This window comes from Seriola aureovittata, chromosome 5, assembly GCF_021018895.1.
Source record: "Seriola aureovittata isolate HTS-2021-v1 ecotype China chromosome 5, ASM2101889v1, whole genome shotgun sequence".
NCBI classification, from domain to species: domain Eukaryota; kingdom Metazoa; phylum Chordata; class Actinopteri; order Carangiformes; family Carangidae; genus Seriola; species Seriola aureovittata.
The window spans coordinates 22,763,795-22,785,862 of record NC_079368.1 but is presented as its reverse complement, the minus strand read 5'-3'; the positions used below and the strand labels follow the sequence as shown (position 1 = coordinate 22,785,862).

The 22,068-nt window shown below is 38.5% G+C and overlaps 2 protein-coding genes across 4 annotated transcripts; one reads left to right on the top strand and one right to left on the bottom strand.

The window, feature by feature from the left end:
* Positions 1-678: 678 nt before the first annotated feature.
* Positions 679-11,106, bottom strand: ap3s1 (adaptor related protein complex 3 subunit sigma 1). 2 transcript variants are annotated; one of them, XM_056377240.1, is made up of 7 exons: positions 10,803-11,106; positions 7,487-7,578; positions 6,530-6,641; positions 6,339-6,410; positions 5,688-5,795; positions 4,209-4,250; positions 1,371-1,509 (listed from the first exon to the last, which is right to left on the bottom strand). In XM_056377240.1, the coding sequence occupies exons 1-6, from the start codon at positions 10,869-10,871 to the stop codon at positions 4,215-4,217; spliced, it is 489 nt and encodes a 162-aa protein (XP_056233215.1). In that variant the 5' UTR covers positions 10,872-11,106; the 3' UTR covers positions 1,371-1,509; positions 4,209-4,214. The 2 variants fall into 2 exon arrangements, with proteins under 2 accessions (XP_056233214.1, XP_056233215.1); XM_056377239.1 differs by lacking the exon at positions 4,209-4,250 and having other exon boundaries at positions 679-1,509; positions 10,803-11,103.
* A 2,905-nt stretch (positions 11,107-14,011) lies between these two features.
* cdo1 (cysteine dioxygenase, type I) lies at positions 14,012-19,901 on the top strand. 2 transcript variants are annotated; one of them, XM_056377291.1, is made up of 5 exons: positions 14,012-14,257; positions 15,500-15,577; positions 16,749-16,906; positions 17,488-17,657; positions 18,866-19,901. In XM_056377291.1, exons 1-5 carry the CDS (start codon positions 14,088-14,090, stop codon positions 18,893-18,895), a joined length of 606 nt encoding a protein of 201 aa, XP_056233266.1. In that variant the 5' UTR covers positions 14,012-14,087; the 3' UTR covers positions 18,896-19,901. The 2 variants fall into 2 exon arrangements, with proteins under 2 accessions (XP_056233266.1, XP_056233267.1); XM_056377292.1 differs by lacking the exon at positions 14,012-14,257 and adding an exon at positions 15,045-15,086.
* Positions 19,902-22,068: the final 2,167 nt, after the last annotated feature.

Genomic DNA, 22,068 nt, shown 5'->3' with positions numbered 1-22,068 from the left:
AAAGCCTATTGTATTTTATTATATACTTTATTTACTTGATTTTTATTTCGACGACATAGGTTGTTTGTGTGTGTGTTACAATCTATATATGAATGTTGTATGTTGTGCAGAGTTGGGTTATGGGAGGATCACATTATGACCAGGTGCAGCGCTCTGCCGCCATCTACTGGTGGATGTCAGCAGGTGTGTTTGTCTGAGGTTTGTTCTGTGGAGTGTGATCCTGCTGAATCAGTGAATTTCTTTTTCCTTATAGGAAATTTTTGATTTACAATGAAGCAATACAATCCGGTGCCCCTGGTCGGCTTGCATAACTTGGATCCCGCTTCTCAAGATCTAACGCAGGTAATGTACCAACTATACATGACTACCTCACACAACCCTTCCTCAAAAACCCAAACTATCCCTTTAATAGTTTACAACTGATCAATAAAGCATTAGTAATTGATTTATTAACCAGTGGCAATCATCAGTTACATCTTATAAACTCTTTTTATAGTCCATTTAAAAATTGTTATAATTCACAATTATGTTTCACTACCGAAAGTACTGCCTGATACATCCTACACACAGTATTGTTAAATGTAATGACATTCTGCACACCTTAAGACATTTGTTAAATGTCATGTAACAAAAACATTGAAATTTTAAGATTATAGAAATAATGGAATATGACAAAAAGAGTTTTAACAGTTTATTATGTTGAAAAAGAAGAGAAAAATCATGCAAAGATTAAAATTAAAGGAATTATTTGATAAGACATGATAACTCATTTAAAAATATTTTGCATACAAATAAGAAAAGAAAATTAAATTTCAGCATATATATTCATATTTCTGTAACAAAGCAATATAATTCTGTATTGTTTGCACTGATTTTACAAACAAGCTATAACATAAGACTCAATACTGTAGCAGACCTGCTCCAATTTGGTATTTGAAACGGTTTCATTTACTTTCCTCCACTGATTGATTTCTCTAGTGTGGAATAACCAAACCAATAAGACTGCCCCAAAACATCTGTACATGCCACACTCTTTTAAGTAAACACTTGAGGAAGTGAAATAATTTCAGTTACAAACTGACACAGATCTCCACTGTAGCAGCTGAACATCAAGGGCCAACCTCCAGCAAGGCAGAAGGAATGTACCACTCATAAATAAATATTTAATTTTTCCTTCCAACAGAAAAAAAACAAAACATGTAAAACATTCTTTTCTTTAATAGGAAAAACAAAGTGAAACACCAGAACAAGTAGTGTCAAACCACACAGTACCTTCAAGATGTATAGTTTTGATAAAAGTTAGTAATTTGAGGTTTTGGTAAACAGATTGCATCATGGTAAACATTGGCTGACATCTGCAGGCTCAGGATCTCGCTGCCACTATTTGAAGGAGGGTAAATTTGGCACTTTTATGCTGATGTCACCAATGTTGATGTTTCTGGGCATTTCCGGAAGGTTCATGTTCTTTACAGCTGATACGGCACGAGCAGGCGCTCCTGCAATACCGGCCTATACACACACACACACACACACACACACACACACAACACACACACACACACACGCACACACACACATACATACAAAACACACACAAGGAGGGTTGATAAAATACAAATCAGTAAAGCAAAAAACATGCTGCACGACACATTTAACAGCGAAGACTGGACACGCATATAAACACACACACAAACACACACACACAGACATACACATATACACACACACACACAATGCTAAACGAAGTACTAGACAAACAAGTCGACTGCTGACAAAATGCAAAAGCACTGACAGCTACTCGGACAGACATCATGTGCAAATGTACATTCAGATGCCTTCATAGCTTCATACGCACATGCATTATTTGGTTCTATAATGACTTACATCACAACCAGAGCCAATTATGAATCAACTGTGAGGACATACTGTTCTTGACCATTCACTAATTTTGATGTACTGAGCAGTACTCAACATTCATCAAATGGACAAAAGGCAGCATTGCTTGGAAAGTGAACCCACCGGACTCTTGAGGACCGATAAGGGTAAAAATGCAAGGAGAGAATTGGTAAAGCAGAAAAAAATGGATTTGGATATGAAGGCGGGAATGATGTTTGGATAGATAGTTATGTATAGAATGTGTGCGTCAAATAAAAAACATGTCAACATCATATACGCTTTAGCCATAATAATACAGGTGATACTGTACCTCTAGTGGGTTGGATTACTTCTGGAAAGACTATACATGACAGTGGCTGACACTTTTCTGTCTAAATACATATTTATGAATAGAAAAACAAGAATACTGTGCCATTTACGCGTCTACAGTGTTGCCTACAAATGACATGAGGAGGTTGTAAGCCTAGTAGTGCTAAACTACAATGGGAGATCTATTCTCAGGGAAAGAGGAGGCACTTCACTCTAACGCAATGAATCTCAATGTGAAGCTGTAATTTGGTGTTTTTAAAAAGGAAGGCATCAAGGTAGTTCATCCTTTTGGAACAATAAAACAATACACATTTATAGAGAGTGAATGACTTAATGTAATCGTCTCAGGTGTGAGCTGCCATTTGAGAAGCACTGCGGTTAGAGATCCTCCAAATGAATCTTCAGGAGACAGACCCAAAAATGACCAAAAGGCTTCAAATACAGAAACTATAATGTTCACTGCCTCTCTAATGAACACATTCAAATGAAGACCCTCGTGATATGACACACACAAAGTATGTCTGGAACGCAGATTTATTCTCTTATTTTCACAAGGTTATTTCAATGGACCATTTGTCTAACGGGCATTGCTCCCTGTGCCAAGAATGAAGGAGACTTGTGTTAGATGGAAAGATGACCGGGGCGTTAACGGAGAGGACTGCTGATCCAGCACATGGACTCAGTCTACAGGAGTCAGACTAGAAGATATTATTTGCCTCACAGCGAGTCGCCTGGAGACCTACTGTGCAAGTCCATTATAGTGGGGTTATTAATTAAATGCTGGGTGACTAATATGTATAGAAATAGTAACACCAGCTGCATAACACAGTGGTTTAAATTGCTGGCCTGTGTAATGCTGTCAGTCTTTTAAAGCTCGAGCAGTACCCAATCTCTTGTCAGTGCAAAAGAACCACAGGATAAAGGTCTACAAGGTTTTCATCATTGGTTTAAGTCAAACTACATGCGGTTTAGAGGAACAGTTTGACATTTTGTGAAATAAGCTTATTAGCTTTCTTGTGGAGAGTTAGACAGGAAGATCAATACTACTCTCGTGTTTATGGGCCAAATATCATGCAGCAACCAGTTAGCTTAGCTTAGCTTAGCATAAAGACAAAAGCAGAGAAACTGTAAAGCTAAAGCTAACTGTAAAGCTAACTAATTACTATGTTGTACCCTGTGGTTCAATCACTACAGAACGTGTACAAACAACAATTCACCGTTTTATGGAGGGTTATGTGCCACACGATTTATTAACTGCATGGAGTGTGAACCGGCCGTTGTTGTTACGACTCAGCTTTCGAACGAGTTAAACAAATGAGATAAACCATATTTATTACGAAGCTTTAGAGGTACTGACTGGTGCATTTCGCTAATGTTAAAGGCTAGACATTTCTCCCTGTTTCCAGTCTTCATGCTAAGCTGAGCTATTCAGCTGCTAGCTCCAGCTACATATCTAGCATACAGACATGAGAGCGGCATCAATTTTCAAATCTAACTCTCAGCACGAAAGTGAAGAAGAGTATTTCCCAAAATGTTGTACTATTCCTTCAATACACTGCAACATTTTAGGTCACAGAAATGTTGATAGTCTCACAGTTAGAGACAAGTATCATAAAATAACAGACATGATGGAAAACCAAGAAAACAATAATAATAATAATAATAATAATAATAAATTAATAAATAATTTTTTTTTTTTTAATTTTAAAACAAAAGAGATACAAAAGCACATGTCGCCTGTCGGATTTAGATTTATTTAAACTACACAAGTTGGACAATATAACAGGTCCACCTAACAATACATATAATGCACGACCACAAACGTGACTGCATTGTATAACTAGTTAAGGAGGGAAATGGCAACATTTTTGGGTCTGCCATGAAAGATTCCTTGAATATGTTAGTGACGTCAGTTAACTATTACATGGAGGGCCATATGAAGAGACTGAGGGGGAGTAAACTTCAGTTAAGGTTACAGTACTTGGTTGTAAATTTAGCAGTACCTGTGTCTACCTGTCCTGCCTGGTAGACTGAAAGATAAACGTCTGTAAAGAGAGAGAAGAATGGAAAGAACTAGACAGGGTCAGGAAAAAGAGGAATGAGGAATGTTAAAGCAGATTAAAGTAATTACAGTTTATCTCCACAGAAAAAAAGTGATAGGACCTATCATAGACCACATCAACACAGACAACTCAAAAGTGATCCTAAGCTTCGCTTACTATTTTTTTTGTTGTTGCAAAAAAATAAAGATATGAATCGAGAAGGATCAGTTTGATGAAAAACACTGATGCCACCTAATTAGTCTTTGCCAGTTTGGATGAAGAACAGCTCGTTGCTTGTTTCCCAGACACTGCCCTATAAATGGACAGTGTCATTTTAAATTAGCATCAGTGTGAGAAACACACACTGTGGTCTAGGGTAGGTCCAAGAGGGAAGAGACAGAGCAGCTCTGATGATTGTAGAACAGTAAAAGAGTCTGCTTACAGAATATCAATTGAATAATAAAGATTCTGTCTGGTTAAAAAGCACACAATGCAGCTTGCAGCTTTAGAAAAACGGTACTTTGTTAACACTAAAACTTTTCAAATTCAAATATTAGGTCACACAATTGATGTCAGATAGTTAAAAAAAAACTTCACTTCGTCGTGTAAGAAACAAAACACAACAGATTTGTACAACCTTGTGACTTTCTGTTAGTGTTTGTCATTGCAAAAGTAAAAAAGACTCCCCAAAAACATTGCCTTAGTGTTTAGACATCATTGCAGTGCATTAGAAGTAAAAACAAAACCAAATCATTAGTGCAGTTAAGTTTCAGGACTACAGAGGCTAAAAACCAAAACAGAAGTGATTTCATGAAATTGTCTCTGGCTGTCTGTCTGATTAAAACTTTCCAATGAGTAAATGAAAGTTTATCTGCTAGCAGAAGCTGTATGGAAAGCAAAGCAATGTCCTTGCATAGAACAAATATCAAAGCAAGGACACTGGCTTATTGATGTTACAAAACACACTTGGAAAGCAGTTACTTCAACATGGACAGCAGATAAAATTCACATTGTCCTCTAAAATAATAAGCATGTGAAAACACAGCCTGAAACTGGACTGTTTTCATTACTGTATGTCAAATTTAGTGGATATGAGAGATTCAATGGTCACAGATTCTGGAGATGCATTGGATAATGGTACAGTTAAGTCTGCATAGTAATGGAAAAAGTGATGACTATGATACTGTATTTTACACTGAGGGATACAGGAGAGAGTATGTTGAGTCTTGATCTACGTTGAGAGCAGTGCAGCGGCAAGAGGAGAGGCCGAAAAAAAGAGCACAAACACTCAAGAGTAGGTAGGGAGCATCCACAAGGTCACTGGAGAGTGGCATGCAGGGTGCAGCATACACACATGCCTGCATACTGTATACGATACCTCAGAGAGTATGGAGGTAGAATCAAGTCATACATACACTGGACGGGCCGGGTCAGGCTTACCTCAGACTTCTCCATCTTGTTCTGAGCATCCACCTGCGTGATGATTTCGTTCATGTTGGTCTCCAGGACCATCCCGCCCATCACCATCTCCGCCAGAATGTTGTGGACCTGAGAGAAATGAAATATGAATTATGTTTTAATATTGTTCGCATGTAAACAATATCAGCATACAAGCATTTATAAGCAGGACAAACATTTTATGAATTGTATTTGTCAACAATCATAATTTCCCCTATGAAGACTATCATAATTAACTGTGGTTTACTACATTATCATTCATTATGTGCTTATACACCATCCTCAAGTTATGGGTGCCCACGGGATGAGTTATAAAAGTAGGGCTTCAACAGAATGATTGTTTTTGTTTTGGATTAATCTCCTAATTATTTTCTCAAATAATCCTTGAGATATTCTTTATACTAATCTTTATGACCAAAAAAAAAAAAAAAGCAGAAATTCCTGTCATATATATTGTATATTTGGCAGTTTTGTTTGCAAAATGATAACTAATCAACTATCACAAAAACTTATTTTTCTGCATTTATTTAAGTTGTTTTTAAGAAGTTGCCAAAAAAGGTCATTTCTAACATCAAAAATTCAAGCAGTATTAGAATCACAAAGAGGGAAACAGATTCAAAAGGTATTTCCTACCTTGTCTACATGGAAAATTAGGTCAAGCTCACAGACGTTCTCAAAGCATTTGTCCAGCGTTTCCACAAATACCTGAGAACGGGAGGATTTAGGATTTTGTAAAGCAGAATTCAAATGGACTGTGAAACACTGATAGTCACGTTACTTTGTCAAACGTGGAGACAAGCACACTGATTCCAATAGGCTGTTACCTGGATTAAGTCTAAAATTCCTAGTTCACTCTCTGAGGAGTCCACGCAAAACACAAAGTACAGTGTGGCGTAGTGTCTGTAGATCAGCTTGTAGTCTGATCCTCCGATCAACCTGACACCGAGGGAACAAGGAGATATCGCAGTGAAATCATTCCTGATCGAATACATCACATGCAAAAACCGCCATGGTCAACACATCAATCACCGCCTCTATAACATTTCCATTTGACCAAAAGACCAGTAACATTTTAGAAAAATACACACACACACACGAAAAAAAAAAAAAGGTCTTGAGGTCATCAGGAGTTTAAAAACACACAGAGAACGTTGCCCTCTGCCCCGACCATGAACGGATACAAAATGACCCAAACAAATAAAACACAGAACGACTGGGAGAGACACAATGGGATGTTTATGGTCACAATTCAACATGTGTTAAGATAGGACATTAGATAAACTAACAGGAGGAGATATGGAAGGTAGACATCTAACCCAGTGACCAAACGGTTAACCAAGTGGGTTAGATAACACCCCAATGAGTGTGTTAACACTGCTCAAGCTACATGTGTGTGTGGAGTACACAAGTAGCTTGAGCCACATCAGATGTCGTACCTTAGTTTTAGTTTTAAATATTTGGTTGTGATACCTCTCAGTTTTATAACCATTTGGCTTCAGTGTTACACAATTAAAAAGATAACAGAGTGCAAACATTTGAGTTCGCCAAAGTAAAAGGACACCTGGTCCCTCATTCATGAATGATAAATGAACTTCAAACAAACATTGACTATCAAATGCCATTCACAAAGACCCATGAGCTTTCCTGTATAGCGTGAAATGAATTCCTGTGATGTTGCGTCAGAGCAAATTCTTTACTTCCAATGAGTAAATAATTCAAACCTGGTTCTTTAAGGATTTTGACAGAGTCACTCGCTAATACACCCACACCTCATCACTTACATTCCACCTTCTAGGAAATTACAGACGTTCTCATCTCTTTTTGAGACCAAGTGGAAGGTTTCTCTGATGATCTGTTGCTCTGTGTCTTCACTCTGCGGGAAGAATGAGGAAACACAGGCTGTTAAATAAACAGGAGATTGTAAATACCACATTGTTTGTGCATTTAATTGCTTTCAGTCAGCCATTTCATTACTACTAGCCAGGAGACTGGCAGGTAATTTAATGGTTCCTCTCTTTTTCTTGAATTCATTTATTGGCTTTGAGTGAAAAAGAAACACACACAAAAAAAAATTTAAACATACACTAGTGCCCACAGGCAACAGAGGCAATGATTTCATTGTACAAGCTGAATCAACGTCGGCTCATCTTACTCTTTGCTAATGGATGAGGTTCTGTTTAAAGCCTTAAATATCCGTAGGTATGTTTGAGAGCATCCACATTTCTTGAACCAATAGCTGACCAAAATCTAATCTATCAATCTAACCTCAACCATCAGAATCATGGGTAATAGCTTCCAGTTTGCAGCTCTAACACTGTGGCTGCCTCACCATAGAGCGCTAATGTCCTCTCAGGGTCCATAACAGGTTAGCAAGCACAAGGAGAGAAGAAGGTGTCCAGTATGCAGCTGGCTGGAAGGCTAAATCGGTCATGTGACTTGTAGCATGAGACCAGCAGGGTTACGGTACTCACAGTTTCATGGTACAGTTGCGAATAAGCACAGCAGACTGTGAAGAGCAGCAGCTTCTTTTAAACCTCGCATTAAGATGAATGCCCACCTCTGGGCCAAAGTTGGCCCTCTAAACTTCCCCTGTTTGATTTTGACCAGGGACCTTTGTTACATGTCAATCTCCCTCTCACTGTTAACTGCCCAAGAAAGGTAAAATGCCAGAAAAATAATCATATAGATGGTTTATTACACACTGTAATGTAATTGTAAAGAAATATAAGGACAGTTTTAAGTGTTTATTAATTTACAGTATTTAGAGGGGTTTAAGTGAAGCATTACCAGACATTCAAAGCCGCTTTGCAGTTCTGTGATTACACAGCACAGAGATTTGCAGCTTTAACACTGTCACTTACTGCTCATGCAGGATCTTTTTATACAAAGAACCATTGTTGCTGTAAAGCTGCAGAACCAGAAACTCACACAAAAATACAGGCCTTGCTGTAAGAGCACGAACACACAGCTGTTCTCCTTCCAAGGCTTCTCACTGATGCTGGCAGAGAGCCAATTGATGGTACACGAATTTATGTGGTGCGAGTGTGTGAGTGTGTGAGTGTGTGTGTGTGTATGTGTGTGTGTGTGTGTGTGTGGGTGTGTGTGTGTGTGTGTGTGTGTGTGTGTGTGCGTCTGCGTGACCATATTTCACTCCCCTCTCCCCGACACGTCACACCTAGATTGGACAGATGCTTTGGCTTTATATCTCAGCTCTGCCACTCTTCCTCTCAACACAACAGACTGCACAAGACTCACAAACACACATCATGTTAGCAGCGAACCGAGGTCCAGACTTCGCAGTGAACTGACTTAAATAAACTGAATGCTTAAGACTGTTTTCACAGCGAGGAATATGTGTGAAATGTTTAATCTAGCCAGCCAGTAAGCCAACGCCTCAGACTTGAATATAACAGATGGTGCCTCCATAGCCTTCTTATAATCCAATCAATTTCAATCTATCCTCCTGAACTACAAATACATCTATGTTTATCTCATCTCAAGATTAGGCAACATGGACAATGAAGCTGTAGTGTTCACTGGGGCTGCAAGTACGGTTTATTTTCATTATTGATAAATCTGCTGATTTCTGTCTTGGATATTGGCTATCGGACTGTAAACTGTCAGAAAATGGTGAAAAAGAAAAAGCCCAACAAATGACTTGTTGTGTCCGACCAACAGACAAAAACCAAGTAACGGACCAAAGAAAATGATCTTATCAACAGACTGAAGAAGCTGCAGCAGTGTAATCAAAAACAAATCAATTCATTCACCAGTCGTTTCAGCTCTACTGCTTATGCTTGTATTTTTAAGTTCAGAGAATACAACTAACAATTATTTCTTTCATTATCACTTAAACTTCCAAGTGTTTTCTTGATTGGTCTTTTCTGTAAAATGGTTGAAAATAGTAAAAATATGGATTTTATACAGCTCAAGATGACATGTTCAAAAGTCTTGGCTTTTACCAAAAGTCATAAATCTGGAGCTGAGCAGATTCACTGAGTATTCAGTTAGTTAAATGACAATTTTCTGTCAATAGACTAATTGAATACTAATTGAATATGTTGATAATTGATTAATTTTCTGAGTGATTTACTAAACAGAAGTACCACAGGTCTGCTGCTTTTCCTTGTCTTGTATGACAGTAATATAGCTGCCACAATTAGTCAATTAATTGATTAGTAAAACGGCAAAAAAAAAAAAAAAAGAAGAAGAAGAAGGCTGGCATCAAAAAATGAGTCATACATCAACTGATTATCTAAACAGTTGCCAATCAATTTCCTGTCAATCAATTAATCAGATAATCTAATCTAGCTCTGACAGAGAATTAATTTAGCTGCTTGGCTCGGGCTGTTGACGCCACCTTGCTATTGTAGTACCAATGTTAAAGAAGGGGCAGGCAGCCAACCTTGAGATATAAATCCAATTAAGAGAACAAGCCAACACAGCTTGCCCAGCACAGGATATTACATAACCTGTCATTTGCTACCTGCAACTTATTCCTCCAGACTTTTTGTCAGAGGAGATGGAACAGGTAATGTCACTCTGAGGCAAAGACAGTAAAGCTAATAAAACCAGTGGCGGTGAAAGGTTTGACTGAGCACGAGTCAATCACAAGGGCGTTACTGAAGTCATGTGACACAAACAGAGTGAACTCACTTCACCGTCTTCATCACCCACAGCTGGACTCAGCGCGAGGGGCTGAACAAAAAGTGGGCACAGTCCCTGTTCGTTCAGGCTCCGCGGGAAGGTGATCGCCTCGATTCGGCTCGCACACGTTTAATTATTCATATTTTTTTAAAAAAAGGACGGCATCGTGCACACTGACATCTTATACACCAGTCTGAAACAACAGCGCATCACTGGGCGGTTGTGAAGTATAGACTACACACACCTTCCCATTCAAAACTGTCTGCAACAACATCACATTAGGTTTTTCTAAATGACTGCATGAGAAAGCATGCAGCAAATTAACTGAACAGCCGTATCATGAGAATTACTTTTCCTCCCACATCTTGGCCTATCCATCGTACAAACAAACCTGCATTAACGGTAAAATATGGAATAAGGAAGGGAAAAAAAATATCTCATGTTACTCACATAATGCTCGTAGAATTTAGAAAGCCTTGGTTTCCCATGGTTGTTGAATATTAAAATGGCTTTTATCATGATTGTAGCTGAGCGGAGGGAGGTAGGGGGAACAGAAAGGGATCAGTCTGTGAGAGACTGTTGTCTGTCAACTCCCGTGAACCCAGGTCTGAGTGGGATTCAGGGCTAAATCCCGTCTCGATTTAAGGTTAATACGGGATAGCTTCGAGCTACACGCTGCTGCTACTCCTTCATCGTCTCTTTACGGAAATATTCCACGTCAAAGGACCAGTCATGCTCTCCTCCTCCTCCTCCTCCTCCTCCTCCTCCTCCTCCTCCTCCTCCTTCCCCCAGCTACAGCAGCCGCGATGGTTCAAACCTCCGCCGTTCAGGACGACTGCAAACAGCACAGGGAAACAAGTGATTATTTTCTCTATTTCTGGGGGTAATACTCAGATCATCCATGCGGTGGCGTAAATGTATAAATTTCTGGTGTTATTCATATACTTGTGTATTTATTTGTTTTTGGATATGTGGATAATGTACATTACTCCAAATCTATATTATTTCCTGAAAAAATAGTGTGGAATTAATAGGAATAATAGGAATATGGAAAACAACAAGAATCATAAACTCATCATTTAATCTAAGTAACAAGATAACAAGATAACATATAGTGAGCTAGGATACAGGCAGTGGTTGGTACCAGTCACATTCTAGACACATCTCAAGGATAATTAAAGCAGAGAGGATCTGAATGCTTTTGTAAGTGGGAGAGTTCAGTTTTTGATCTTTGATAAATCTGCAAAAATCTCTATAAAAAAAAAACTTGTTTTCACTTTGTTATGATGAGTTATTGAGTGAAGATTGGGCTAAAATAGAAAATGTTTCCATTAACAATAATATCTACAACACAATGTGTGCAAAAACTGAAGAGGGTGAATACTTTCTGAAGCCTGTGTATGTGTAGATGTGAAATGTATATTTCATGTATTGTGTATGTTTCTGTGTGATAACAAATCTCCACAATAAAGACTATCTATCCTGCTTATTTTAGTGAAACTACTTGTTTTTCTTTGTTGTTGTTTTTTAAAGATTGACTCTTTTGAGTTTGTAAATTACATATACAGTCACTTTATTATACATTAAATTGATCCTAAATGGTCCTATTCTGCAGTGTTTATTATCATAGCCTGAGTTGTAAATTTAATATGTGATATTAAGTTTTCCTATTTGCTTTTCTGTCACAAGCACCGGCTGATTAAAATACAAGTTTCGGCCAGAAGGTGGAGCAAAAGTACGTCTAGTATTGATGATGTGGCAGCTCTGAAGAAAACTTGGCATAACCTCAGATGCAAAGAACATTCTCCACTTTTTATCCTGCCAGTAAACACAAAAGCCTGAATATTTTCCTCAGACAGAGAGGATTTTCCCTTGACAGACTGACACATGTTGGAGTTTTCCTGCTGGAATATCAGTTTGAAGCCCAACCTGTTGTAACCAGCAACACTGGTTCAATTCTACCTTACCCATTTCTGGAAGAAATGTGAAAAGTGAGCAGTTTCTACCCAAGCTGATTCCTCAAATACTCCTGGCAAAGTGCCCCTGAGCAAAGTTGCACTCTGACATCTACATTGGTGTTTGATATTTTGTATTTCTGAGCCACCACTGCTCAGCAGCGTGCAAAAACAAACACTTTGTACATGTTATCTGCACCATATGTGACCTGCAATACCCTCAATTTGGCTTCCATTGACGTTGTTTTTCTTCACAGCCTTCTTAAAGGGAAACGGGTGGAACAGTGTGAGTGAATGACTTGTATATATCTGTGAAGGAATGCGTTACATTCATAAGAATTGATTTATGGTTTAAGTTGTGAGAGCTGGGGCTGGATGACAAACATCTGCAAAGAACATCCCGTGAACTGAATGTTGAATGTGATATCAAAATCATGGACAATAGCTGATTTTCTACACACTGCATGACTGTCTCAGAGTTATTTTTTGACTTCAAACATGCTCACACACAGATGCACACGTGGACTGGCAGTTGGAAAGTCAAAGCATTTCCCTAATTTGCCTCCAGTTGTTTACTGATCCGAGATATATATACTTTTTTTTAAAACTCCACATCACACATGGAGAAGGTGCTTTTATTTATTTTTAAGTCTAATCTACCCAGCTGTATACATATGAATTGCTCAATGAGGACTTTTTACTTTTACTTGCTGGCAATGGGCTATTCAAGGCTGCTTTTAGTTGGGCATTTTCAATGTAGGACTCTTTTATTGAATTAAATATGTTCCTATCCTAAGCTAAATTACTCAAGTACTTTTCCACCATTGCTTACTCACGCCCACAAGACCTGCATGTTTTTTATTGCACAATCCAACATTATATTATGGGTAATTAAGTAAACCATTATGTATCTGCAGTATAAAGTTTTTTCCTCTCTTTGTCCCCTTCCCTTACATGTTTAAATAATTGTCGTTTTCATCCCTTTGAATATATTGTTTCATAATCTTCTCGCAGTTTTCATAGAGCATTCCTACTATTAGTAGGCTTACATCTATTCTTTCATGCATTGCAAGTCATAATCTCTTGGTTTGATGCAACCAAAACACAGGTGATTAAAGGCCTGAAGATAAACCATATCGAACCAGGGAAGTCCACATGAAAACAAGATTTTGTGTTTCCAAAAGCATTCTTGATACCATTAAAACCCCCCCACCCACCCCACACAGAGGTTTTTCTTTTCCATGCCCACTTGTTTGTGAGCCTCTGGTCTGCACACACCTTGGGGCAGAGTGTTGATGACTGGGTTTCTGAGGAGAGGGCCCACAAAAAGAGGCTGGATGGCTATTGTTGCAGGAATGCCTCAGTGAGAAAGGGAGAGGGAAAAGGGGGAGGTTGTGTTGGTTTGTGGCAACGTGGTGGAATTGGACTCAAAGAGGATTAGTCCAAGTTCTTAATGTGTGAGATGAATGAATAATTTGGATTAAAACATTAAATTAAAAGTATAAAGGACACAAGCTCTATAGAGTGAGTGTGGTGAAATCGCAGCCACATATTGTTTTTGCAGAGTTTCACTATGAGTTCATTTCAAAGCTAATTTAAAATGACTACGTGCTGGGGGCGTTCACCTTCTTTCTATAATGGTACAGTCCATCACCAGCTCGCCCCTAAATTGCGGCGCCAGCCTATAAAAAGTAAACGACTGTGCAAAGTTGGAAAGAGAAACCTGTTGTTTTAACTGAAGCAAATAATCTGAAAACAGCCTCCAGCACAGCTCAGAGAGATGGAGCACACCGAGGTGGTGAAGCCAGAAACTCTGAATGACCTGATAAAAACCCTGCATAACATCTTCGAGAGTGACTCCGTCAATGTTGAGGAGGTCCAGGCTATAATGGAATCATATGAGAGCAAGCCACAGGAATGGATGAAATATGCAAAGTTTGACCAGTACAGGTAAAAAATGGTTTGTTTCATAATCCTGCTGTCAAGTAACTAATCAGATATTAATCAGTTATTATGCTGCTGCACTTTGCACTCCTGCTCTGTAATCTTGTGTGCCACCTCAGCTTAGTGTGTGTTATTAACTTCAGTTTTTTTCTTTTTGTATTTTGTCTGCTGCTTTTATTTTTGATTTAAAAAAAAAAAAAAAAAAAACACACACACACACACACACAGACACACACACACACACAGACACACAGCCACACACACACACACACACACGCGCATTTGACGGCTGCTTAGGTTATTTATAATGTTGGCAAACCGCTGAATTTATTTCTAAAGTCATACAACCAGTCGCTAAACCGTTTCTCATCGTTCTTATGTTTGAATGAAAACCAGTTGTTGTTTCCAAACAGAATAACTTTTGTTTTGAAGATATAGTCACAAGTTATTTGAATTTAAAAAAAAATCGTCATCTAATTAAAAACAAAATAACATAATTTATGTCAACATCAACGAGCTGATGACGACACACAAAGCAGTTTATTCAAAGAGTTGATCCCAGCTGTAGGGGCTCCTCAATATGTCGCCTCCCCTATTCATAATGCTCGGAAAGCTCCATGTCCCAGTGTTTTGCTTGGTGAGGGGTCAGTGAAGGGGAGGGGGATCGGATCATCCAATCAACACCGAGAAATGGATCCACACCCGCTGATTTTTGCAGAGATGGGTGCGTGTGTGGTGTGGCTGTTTGCTGCAGCTGCCTCGAAAATATTTGGAGACTGACGGAACCTCAGAGAGCAGGAAAACGTGCGTGGGTTCCAGTCGGATTTTAGTGCAGGTGACAGATTATATTTTCTTTGGCATCTGTCAAATAAAATCGTCACCCCCTCCCTTATATGCATCTTTAAAGATAAGCAGAATAGTACAATTATTTGCACAAGCTGAGGCACAGTCATGTAAAAGTTTTAAAAGTTGGTTCATTTTGGCAAGACATTTAAATCTAATAACCCTAATAATGCTAAGATTTAAGTTTGTGAATCTACATTATTGGAATTAATTATGCAAAGCCTGTAAAGAAGCACATGTCTCTATTGGTTTGCTTCATGTCTGAGCTTTTCCAGTTGCAACATGTTCATGCACATTTTCCAGTTGCAGTTGTTTCGTCTGAAATCGTGAAAACTTTAGCAAAGGTTCATAATGCTCCATACAGTCTGCCTCCCTGCTCATTTAACAAATTTAATTCTTTTGCAGATACACAAGGAACTTGGTCGATGAGGGTAACGGAAAGTTCAACCTCATGATTCTGTGCTGGGGTGAAGGCCATGGCAGGTGAGATGCCTCCACATGCAAAAGAATAATTAACACGACAAAGTTAACTTAATCTGATCTCCTTACTTATTGCAGCACACAATACTATCACATAGTCTTTCAAAAGTTTTCATTTTGAACAACCTACAAACAGAAACCTGTTGCATTCTGTAAATCTACGTAAAACCTATTGCATTTTGGGAATAATAAGATTGTTTTCGGTGGTCAAGGGTTCATCAGCGATGTTAGCAGCCACTCACTTATAGACACTGTAAACCACTGATTTTCTCTGGTAATTATTTTATTAGTTAAAAAAGATAAGAGAGTCCAATGTTCCTCAGACTGACAGAATTTCATGATATCTATCACATGCCCCACTTAATCATTAAGTCATTAAGTGTCATATGAATGCCTGCCATTGGCTGATTTATTCATATCTGATAGAGAATTATGTGGCAAGTCTACATATGATTATAGATTACAGGCATCGGAAAGGAAGAGCTCTTTTACAGAAGAGCAAAGTCATTTGTTTTACCACATCCCTATTGCAGTAGTTGTAATAAGGATGTGGTTTTACAATTTTTAGGTGTTAGTTTCAGTTTTTGCAGAATCCCCAAGTAGTGATGCAGTAAAAACAGGCACCTTTCTCTTGTGAAAAAGTGACTTCTGGACATTTCTAGGCATGTTTCTGATGGCTGATCGAGCCCTAGAGCAAATGTGATTGGTGCCAAGACTCTTGTTTTACCACATACCTAGCACAGTAATAGGGATGTGGTATAAGTAATGGTTAACCAACACAGATGTTCAAGGGAGCCATGTTTCGACAGAGGAGCCTAAACTGTGTTGTGGCTTATTACTTATGAAACTGTAATGGCGTTACATTACAGTATGCAAATGTTTTGGTAGCTGTCAGTCTGGGTGAACAGTTTAAATTGAACAGCTCACACAGTATTTTCAACCCTGCTGACCAAAAAGATCAAGAAGTTTCCAAAAACAAACTCCCCCAAACACAGAAATGATTTCACCTTTAGATTGAATGCCATATATATATTATATATATATATATATATATATATATATTTATATATTTTTTAACTTATTAACTTCAACTGTGCTTCTGGCCCAGAAATCGTGAGGAGGCCTTGATGTATTCTGACACTGTGTTCTTCTGTGTTTGTTAATGCTTTTGCAGTAGCATCCACGACCACACAAACTCCCACTGCTTCATGAAGCTGCTGCAAGGTCAGCTGAAGGAGACGCTGTTCGAGTGGCCAGAGGGTAAATCTCACGGAGACATGGTCCAGAAGTCACAGAGAATTCTCCAGGAAAACAAGGTTGCTTACATAAATGGTGAGAAACTAGTCATTCTTTTTCAATTAGAGTTTACACTCCTGCAATATTAATACCAGTTAGATCTATTAATAATCTGTGTATTTGTGCGTGGGGGCAATGTGTGATTTTTTTTTAATACAATGATACACTCACATTGTTATTTTGCTGTAGCTAAAATGCTGTGTTCGGTACAAGAGAATGAACATCTTTTACATGTTCTGTCCCCCACAAGATATGCTGATGTGACGTATCTCTGAACTCTGTGTGCAACAGTGCAATATGTGTGTCATTTTTTTTACAGTGCCCATTAATGCCAAAGTTTCCAGCCCTTGCTGTTATGTAATGTCAAATTGGCCTCACAGGAGTTCCCAGGCAGATGTAACTTTACAGTGAATAGTACTCAGGTCTCTCCTCAAGTCTCTGCTGACTATGTATTTTATCGATGCCAGCAGCACCCTGGTGTGATGTTTGGGCTCAGCTGTAGATTACAGAACCGCTAGTAACCACCTCCGAGCCCCACTTCACAGCATTCCAGTGGCGTACACTGTCTAAATGTATGTTGTTTGTTCCTCTGCCTGTGTGTGTGTGTGTGTGTGTAGACAACATTGGCCTTCATCGTGTGGAAAATGTCAGCCACACAGAGTGTGCAGCCAGTTTGCACCTGTACAGTCCTCCCTTCCAGACCTGCCAGACCTTTGACCAGCGGACAGGGCACAGGAGCACTGTCAAGATGACATTCTGGAGCAAATTTGGAGAGAGGACTCCATTTGTAAGGGACTTTTTATGACTTTAATACATACACATTCAATGAAAATTGAAATTAACCAAAAAAAAAAAACCCTCTGATTTATGCATTAAAAAAAAGGCCAAATTTTACAAAGTCGAATTCTGTAGATAGAAGTTATGAAAATGTAAATGTGGGGAATTCAACCCAGAGATATGTGATATTGTGACATTATGCACAGTACAAAAAACTTCTTTAATCACAGCAATGCACTCGACACACTAAAGCACTACAGTAATGTCGCTCTAGATGTTAGCCACAACTGAACAGAGAAACAGATCCATTTCTTCAACCCTCTCTTGTTGAACATTCAACTCACAAAATTTACTATAGTATCCATGAAGGATATATACAGTAATTCATAACTGTATCTGTATGTATGTATATACATTTAGAAACACCAATTAATGTAGTCATTGTTTTGCATATTACCAAACACAGGATCACTACAAACAGTTAACTGAACACCCACCAAAATTTACTACCTCATGAGCAGGATGTTGGACGTTTTTACACTGTGTTGCTTCTCTCATTAAGCACAGCATATAGGCAATTACAGCAGCACCCCATAAAGATTCAAGAATTTCAAGTTTCCATTCACTGCTGTTTCAACAGAAATGTTGCTGGAGTGAGCAAGAAATGTTACTTAATAAACGTGTTAAGAGCAGTTTTTTTTATGTTCAGGGAGAAAGGAATCAAATTAGGTCCATTTAACCTTTTAAATATAATGTGTCCTCTAAAACTGTAATCCTGCACATAATGAAATAAATGACAGACAAATAAAAATTACACAAAACCTACAGTATAGGACCTCTGCTTGCTTCGACAACCCTGCCAACAACAGTGGCCTTATCTGAAAATTACAAGTTGTATAAGCATACCTTGACCATAACACTGTCAATTTAGTGCATTAGATTGCAACACGAAACGGAGCAGATAAGATAGTAGAGGTACGGGAGTGTGAGTACACAATGAACTTAACTCAACATACGCCCCTAGCTCGCAACAGTTGTTGTGGTCTGAGGTATGTTTTTTTGGACGAATGATCGATTAGCTGCTATGGTATGTTGGAAAATTTAACTTGGTTTCTAGTTTAGCCTTGGGAGAACTTACTTAAGAGACTCTATAGCTATGTGCACTTCAGTGACCTGACCTCATAGTGTTACTCTTTCTGTTTTTTACCCATTTCTTAGGAAACCACAGTCTCCCAAGAGAACAACTAATATTCACCAAAGGAGGCTCCGGATGATGAAGACGGTTGCATTTAAAAATGACAATGATGTGAAATTGATTCAAGGGAAACTGCTGGGGAAGCAAAATGTGGACCTACTATGACTAAGCAAACCATTTAAAAATCAGGACCGGGCCAGTTCAAAAGGACAACCCAGTAATTAGAATGGCTTTATCGCTGCCCAGTGTGAGCTTGGCAAATACTGATGAGCACAGGACGAATGCATGAATAGGCATGGACATGGATTGAATCTGCCTTTTGTTTGCTGGGCCTGAGGAGACCCTTTTCCAATAACAACATTCCTGTCTATCCATGACCTGTGCAACCACATTTTTGTAAAGTTATGGCCCATAGCCGAAGAATAGAGCTTAAGCATTTCAAAAAAAAAGGGGAAGATATCGCTGTTATAGTGTTTCTCTAAAATTTTATATCTCGAGAAAGAAAAACATTTTTGCAACCAACAGAGTCATTCTCAATGGAGCACTTTCATAGCTGTATTTACTGTCAGTTTATACCACTCAAAATAGTCTTAACACCTGTTGGAAATTGTGATGAATTGTAACATTGTTTGTACAGTCTGATTAAAAAAAAAAAAAGTTTGTTCTATTTGGAAAAAGAAATGTAAAGCTTTAGAGTTGTGTTGTTTTTAAAAGTGCGATGCTTGTAATTTATTTACAGAGTATTCTGTTCACGGAAGGAGTGTTTAATTCAGCAAGATATCATGTTACTCCTACATGTATTCATACTCAAGTTTTGACCAAGAGAGTTTTAAGGAGGGACGATTTTGTATTATTGGCAGACAATATGTTTAGTTAAAACTCATACTTTTTCTCAGGATTATGGCATATTTTGATTGTAGCTGTATTTATATAGTGTGTAGTTTTACAGCATAGCACCTCTCTTAGCACTGTCAAACACATGCATGCTTTCTGTGATGCAGCAAATGATAAATCTGGCCATAACTGTAGACCAATAAACATGATTACCCTGCCACAGAACTTCATTTTGTGCTGTCTTTGTTTCTCTATTGATCAACATCCATAATTAATTTCATGTCTCATTCTCTATGCAACAAACAGAAAATGCATATAGTTTGATAGACCTGTGCAAAAGCTTCAGTATGAAATACCACAGTAACAGGCGATGTGTGTCTGTGCGTGTGTGTGTGTCCTTCAGTGTGGGATACTGGGTGTGAACACTCAGATTTGTTAACTTCGGTACCTCTTATTGACATGGAGCCAAAGTTGGCTAGTAACCCCTAATGGTTTATTGATAGTCACATAAAAGTACTAAGTACATTAATAAGTGATTACAGAAATACTAACAGATAATCTCTGTCTGACACTGGCCTGGTGAGCAAATTAATGTAGGCATTGTCATCTGTACTTTGATTCAAGGGGAGTGATGATTGATCATTACCTTCACCAATAAAAAATCATATTAATAGTGCACAGATAAGCCTAGAGTAAAAGTACTAACCAGATTTATTAATGTCTATGCAGAATTGCCATCTTCTTCGCAAGAAATAGGTGTGTTAAGTGTGTGTGTATTAGTGAAGGAATTTGCACCGTTGAAGGCCGACTGACGTGAGTACACGTACAAAGCATCATCTCCCTGTACAATTAACAAATAATGGCTACAGCCACAGTGACTTTAAATATTGATACTTCACCTTGTCCTCTGTGTCAGTTGCACCTATCCAGCTAGACTGTTGCAAACTCAGTCAATGACCAGATAAGAGAGTAGGTAACAGTGTACGTGGTAATATGCACATTAACGTTGTATTCCAGGGTGTCCACTGTATATACCAATGGCTGTAGTCTGGTATTTTTTTAAATCAGCTTAGATGTATAAAATGAGTTACCTGGAGAGTCAGTGGTTGCTCATCAGATGTCAGTTTAGTCAGTAAAAAAAGGTCTCTAGTGACAGCAAGGAAGGAGTCAGTTCTAGAGCACTTCTAAAAGTAGACAACAGTAACATCTGCTCATCTAAAATTAATTGTACTCATGCACTCTGCACCAGCCTGGACTTAACTTCCATTTTTTTTCAGCTTCCTGTGACAAACCCTTCAGATCAGAAAGATTCAGACCAAAAAACTGGCAGTGCAGTCGAACAACAAACAAACGTCACATTTTATCATTATTTGCCTTCGCTCAGAGCACAGTGTGTATCAGAGAATTGAGACTGTCAAATAAATATCCTCAGGTTTTCTCTGTACCAGGTCAACCATGGGATGGCCTACAGCCAGTGTTGCATAATAATGAAATGACAGCCTTGATTGCCCCGGTGAAGCACCTGTTTTGTAAGAGGCCATAGTCACCATGTGCCGGGCAGGATGCAGGCTCCTGCAGAGTACTTTTATCTTCATCCGATGATAAATTCTGACATTTAGCAAGTTCATTTATTGAAGCTTTATCCTCCAATAAAACAGGAACAGTGTAGTGTCAGAACATTGCTGGGTCATGATTCATGCACATAAATAAAAAAACAAGACGCCCAGCTTGAAACAAGTTTCAGTTTTCACAGATTTTGTAGATATAGACTTGAACGCAACTTTACCACATTTAATTACTTATTTATTTGTGGGTTTCATTTGGCACAGTTATAAAAGACGACTTTGTTCCTCACATATCCGGAGGTAGCTTCACAGCACTTGCTTTATGCTGCACTTGAATGAAATTACTGGAGGTTTTGGCCAATTAGAAACCTGTCATCTACGTCTGCAATTGACTACTTTCCCTTCAGTTCAGATCTTTAATGTCACATGAGGAAATTCTTTTGGCAGTAAAACAGCATACACACAAGCAAACAAACAAACAAAGTACTACACCTAATATAACAGTTGCCTTTCTGTTCTTGTGGTGGTTCTTTTCATTTCATTTCATCTGCATGTTGGTCGAACAGTTTGAAAACACTTAGTGTAAATCACTTTGGATTGAAAGAATGCAGAATTAATGTAATGAGAGTAGACTGACCTTGGGTGATATCACTTACTGGACTGGACAGAAGGAGGCTTGGAATGTAGTCTCAACAATGGTCTACTTATTTTGTTTTACTGGAATTTTGGAAGTGTGTCAGTTTTCATGTGGTGTTTTGTTTGTTGTATCAGCTTTGTCACTCTGTCTCCACATGGCTCTACTTCCTCTGTGTTCCCTTTCCTTCACC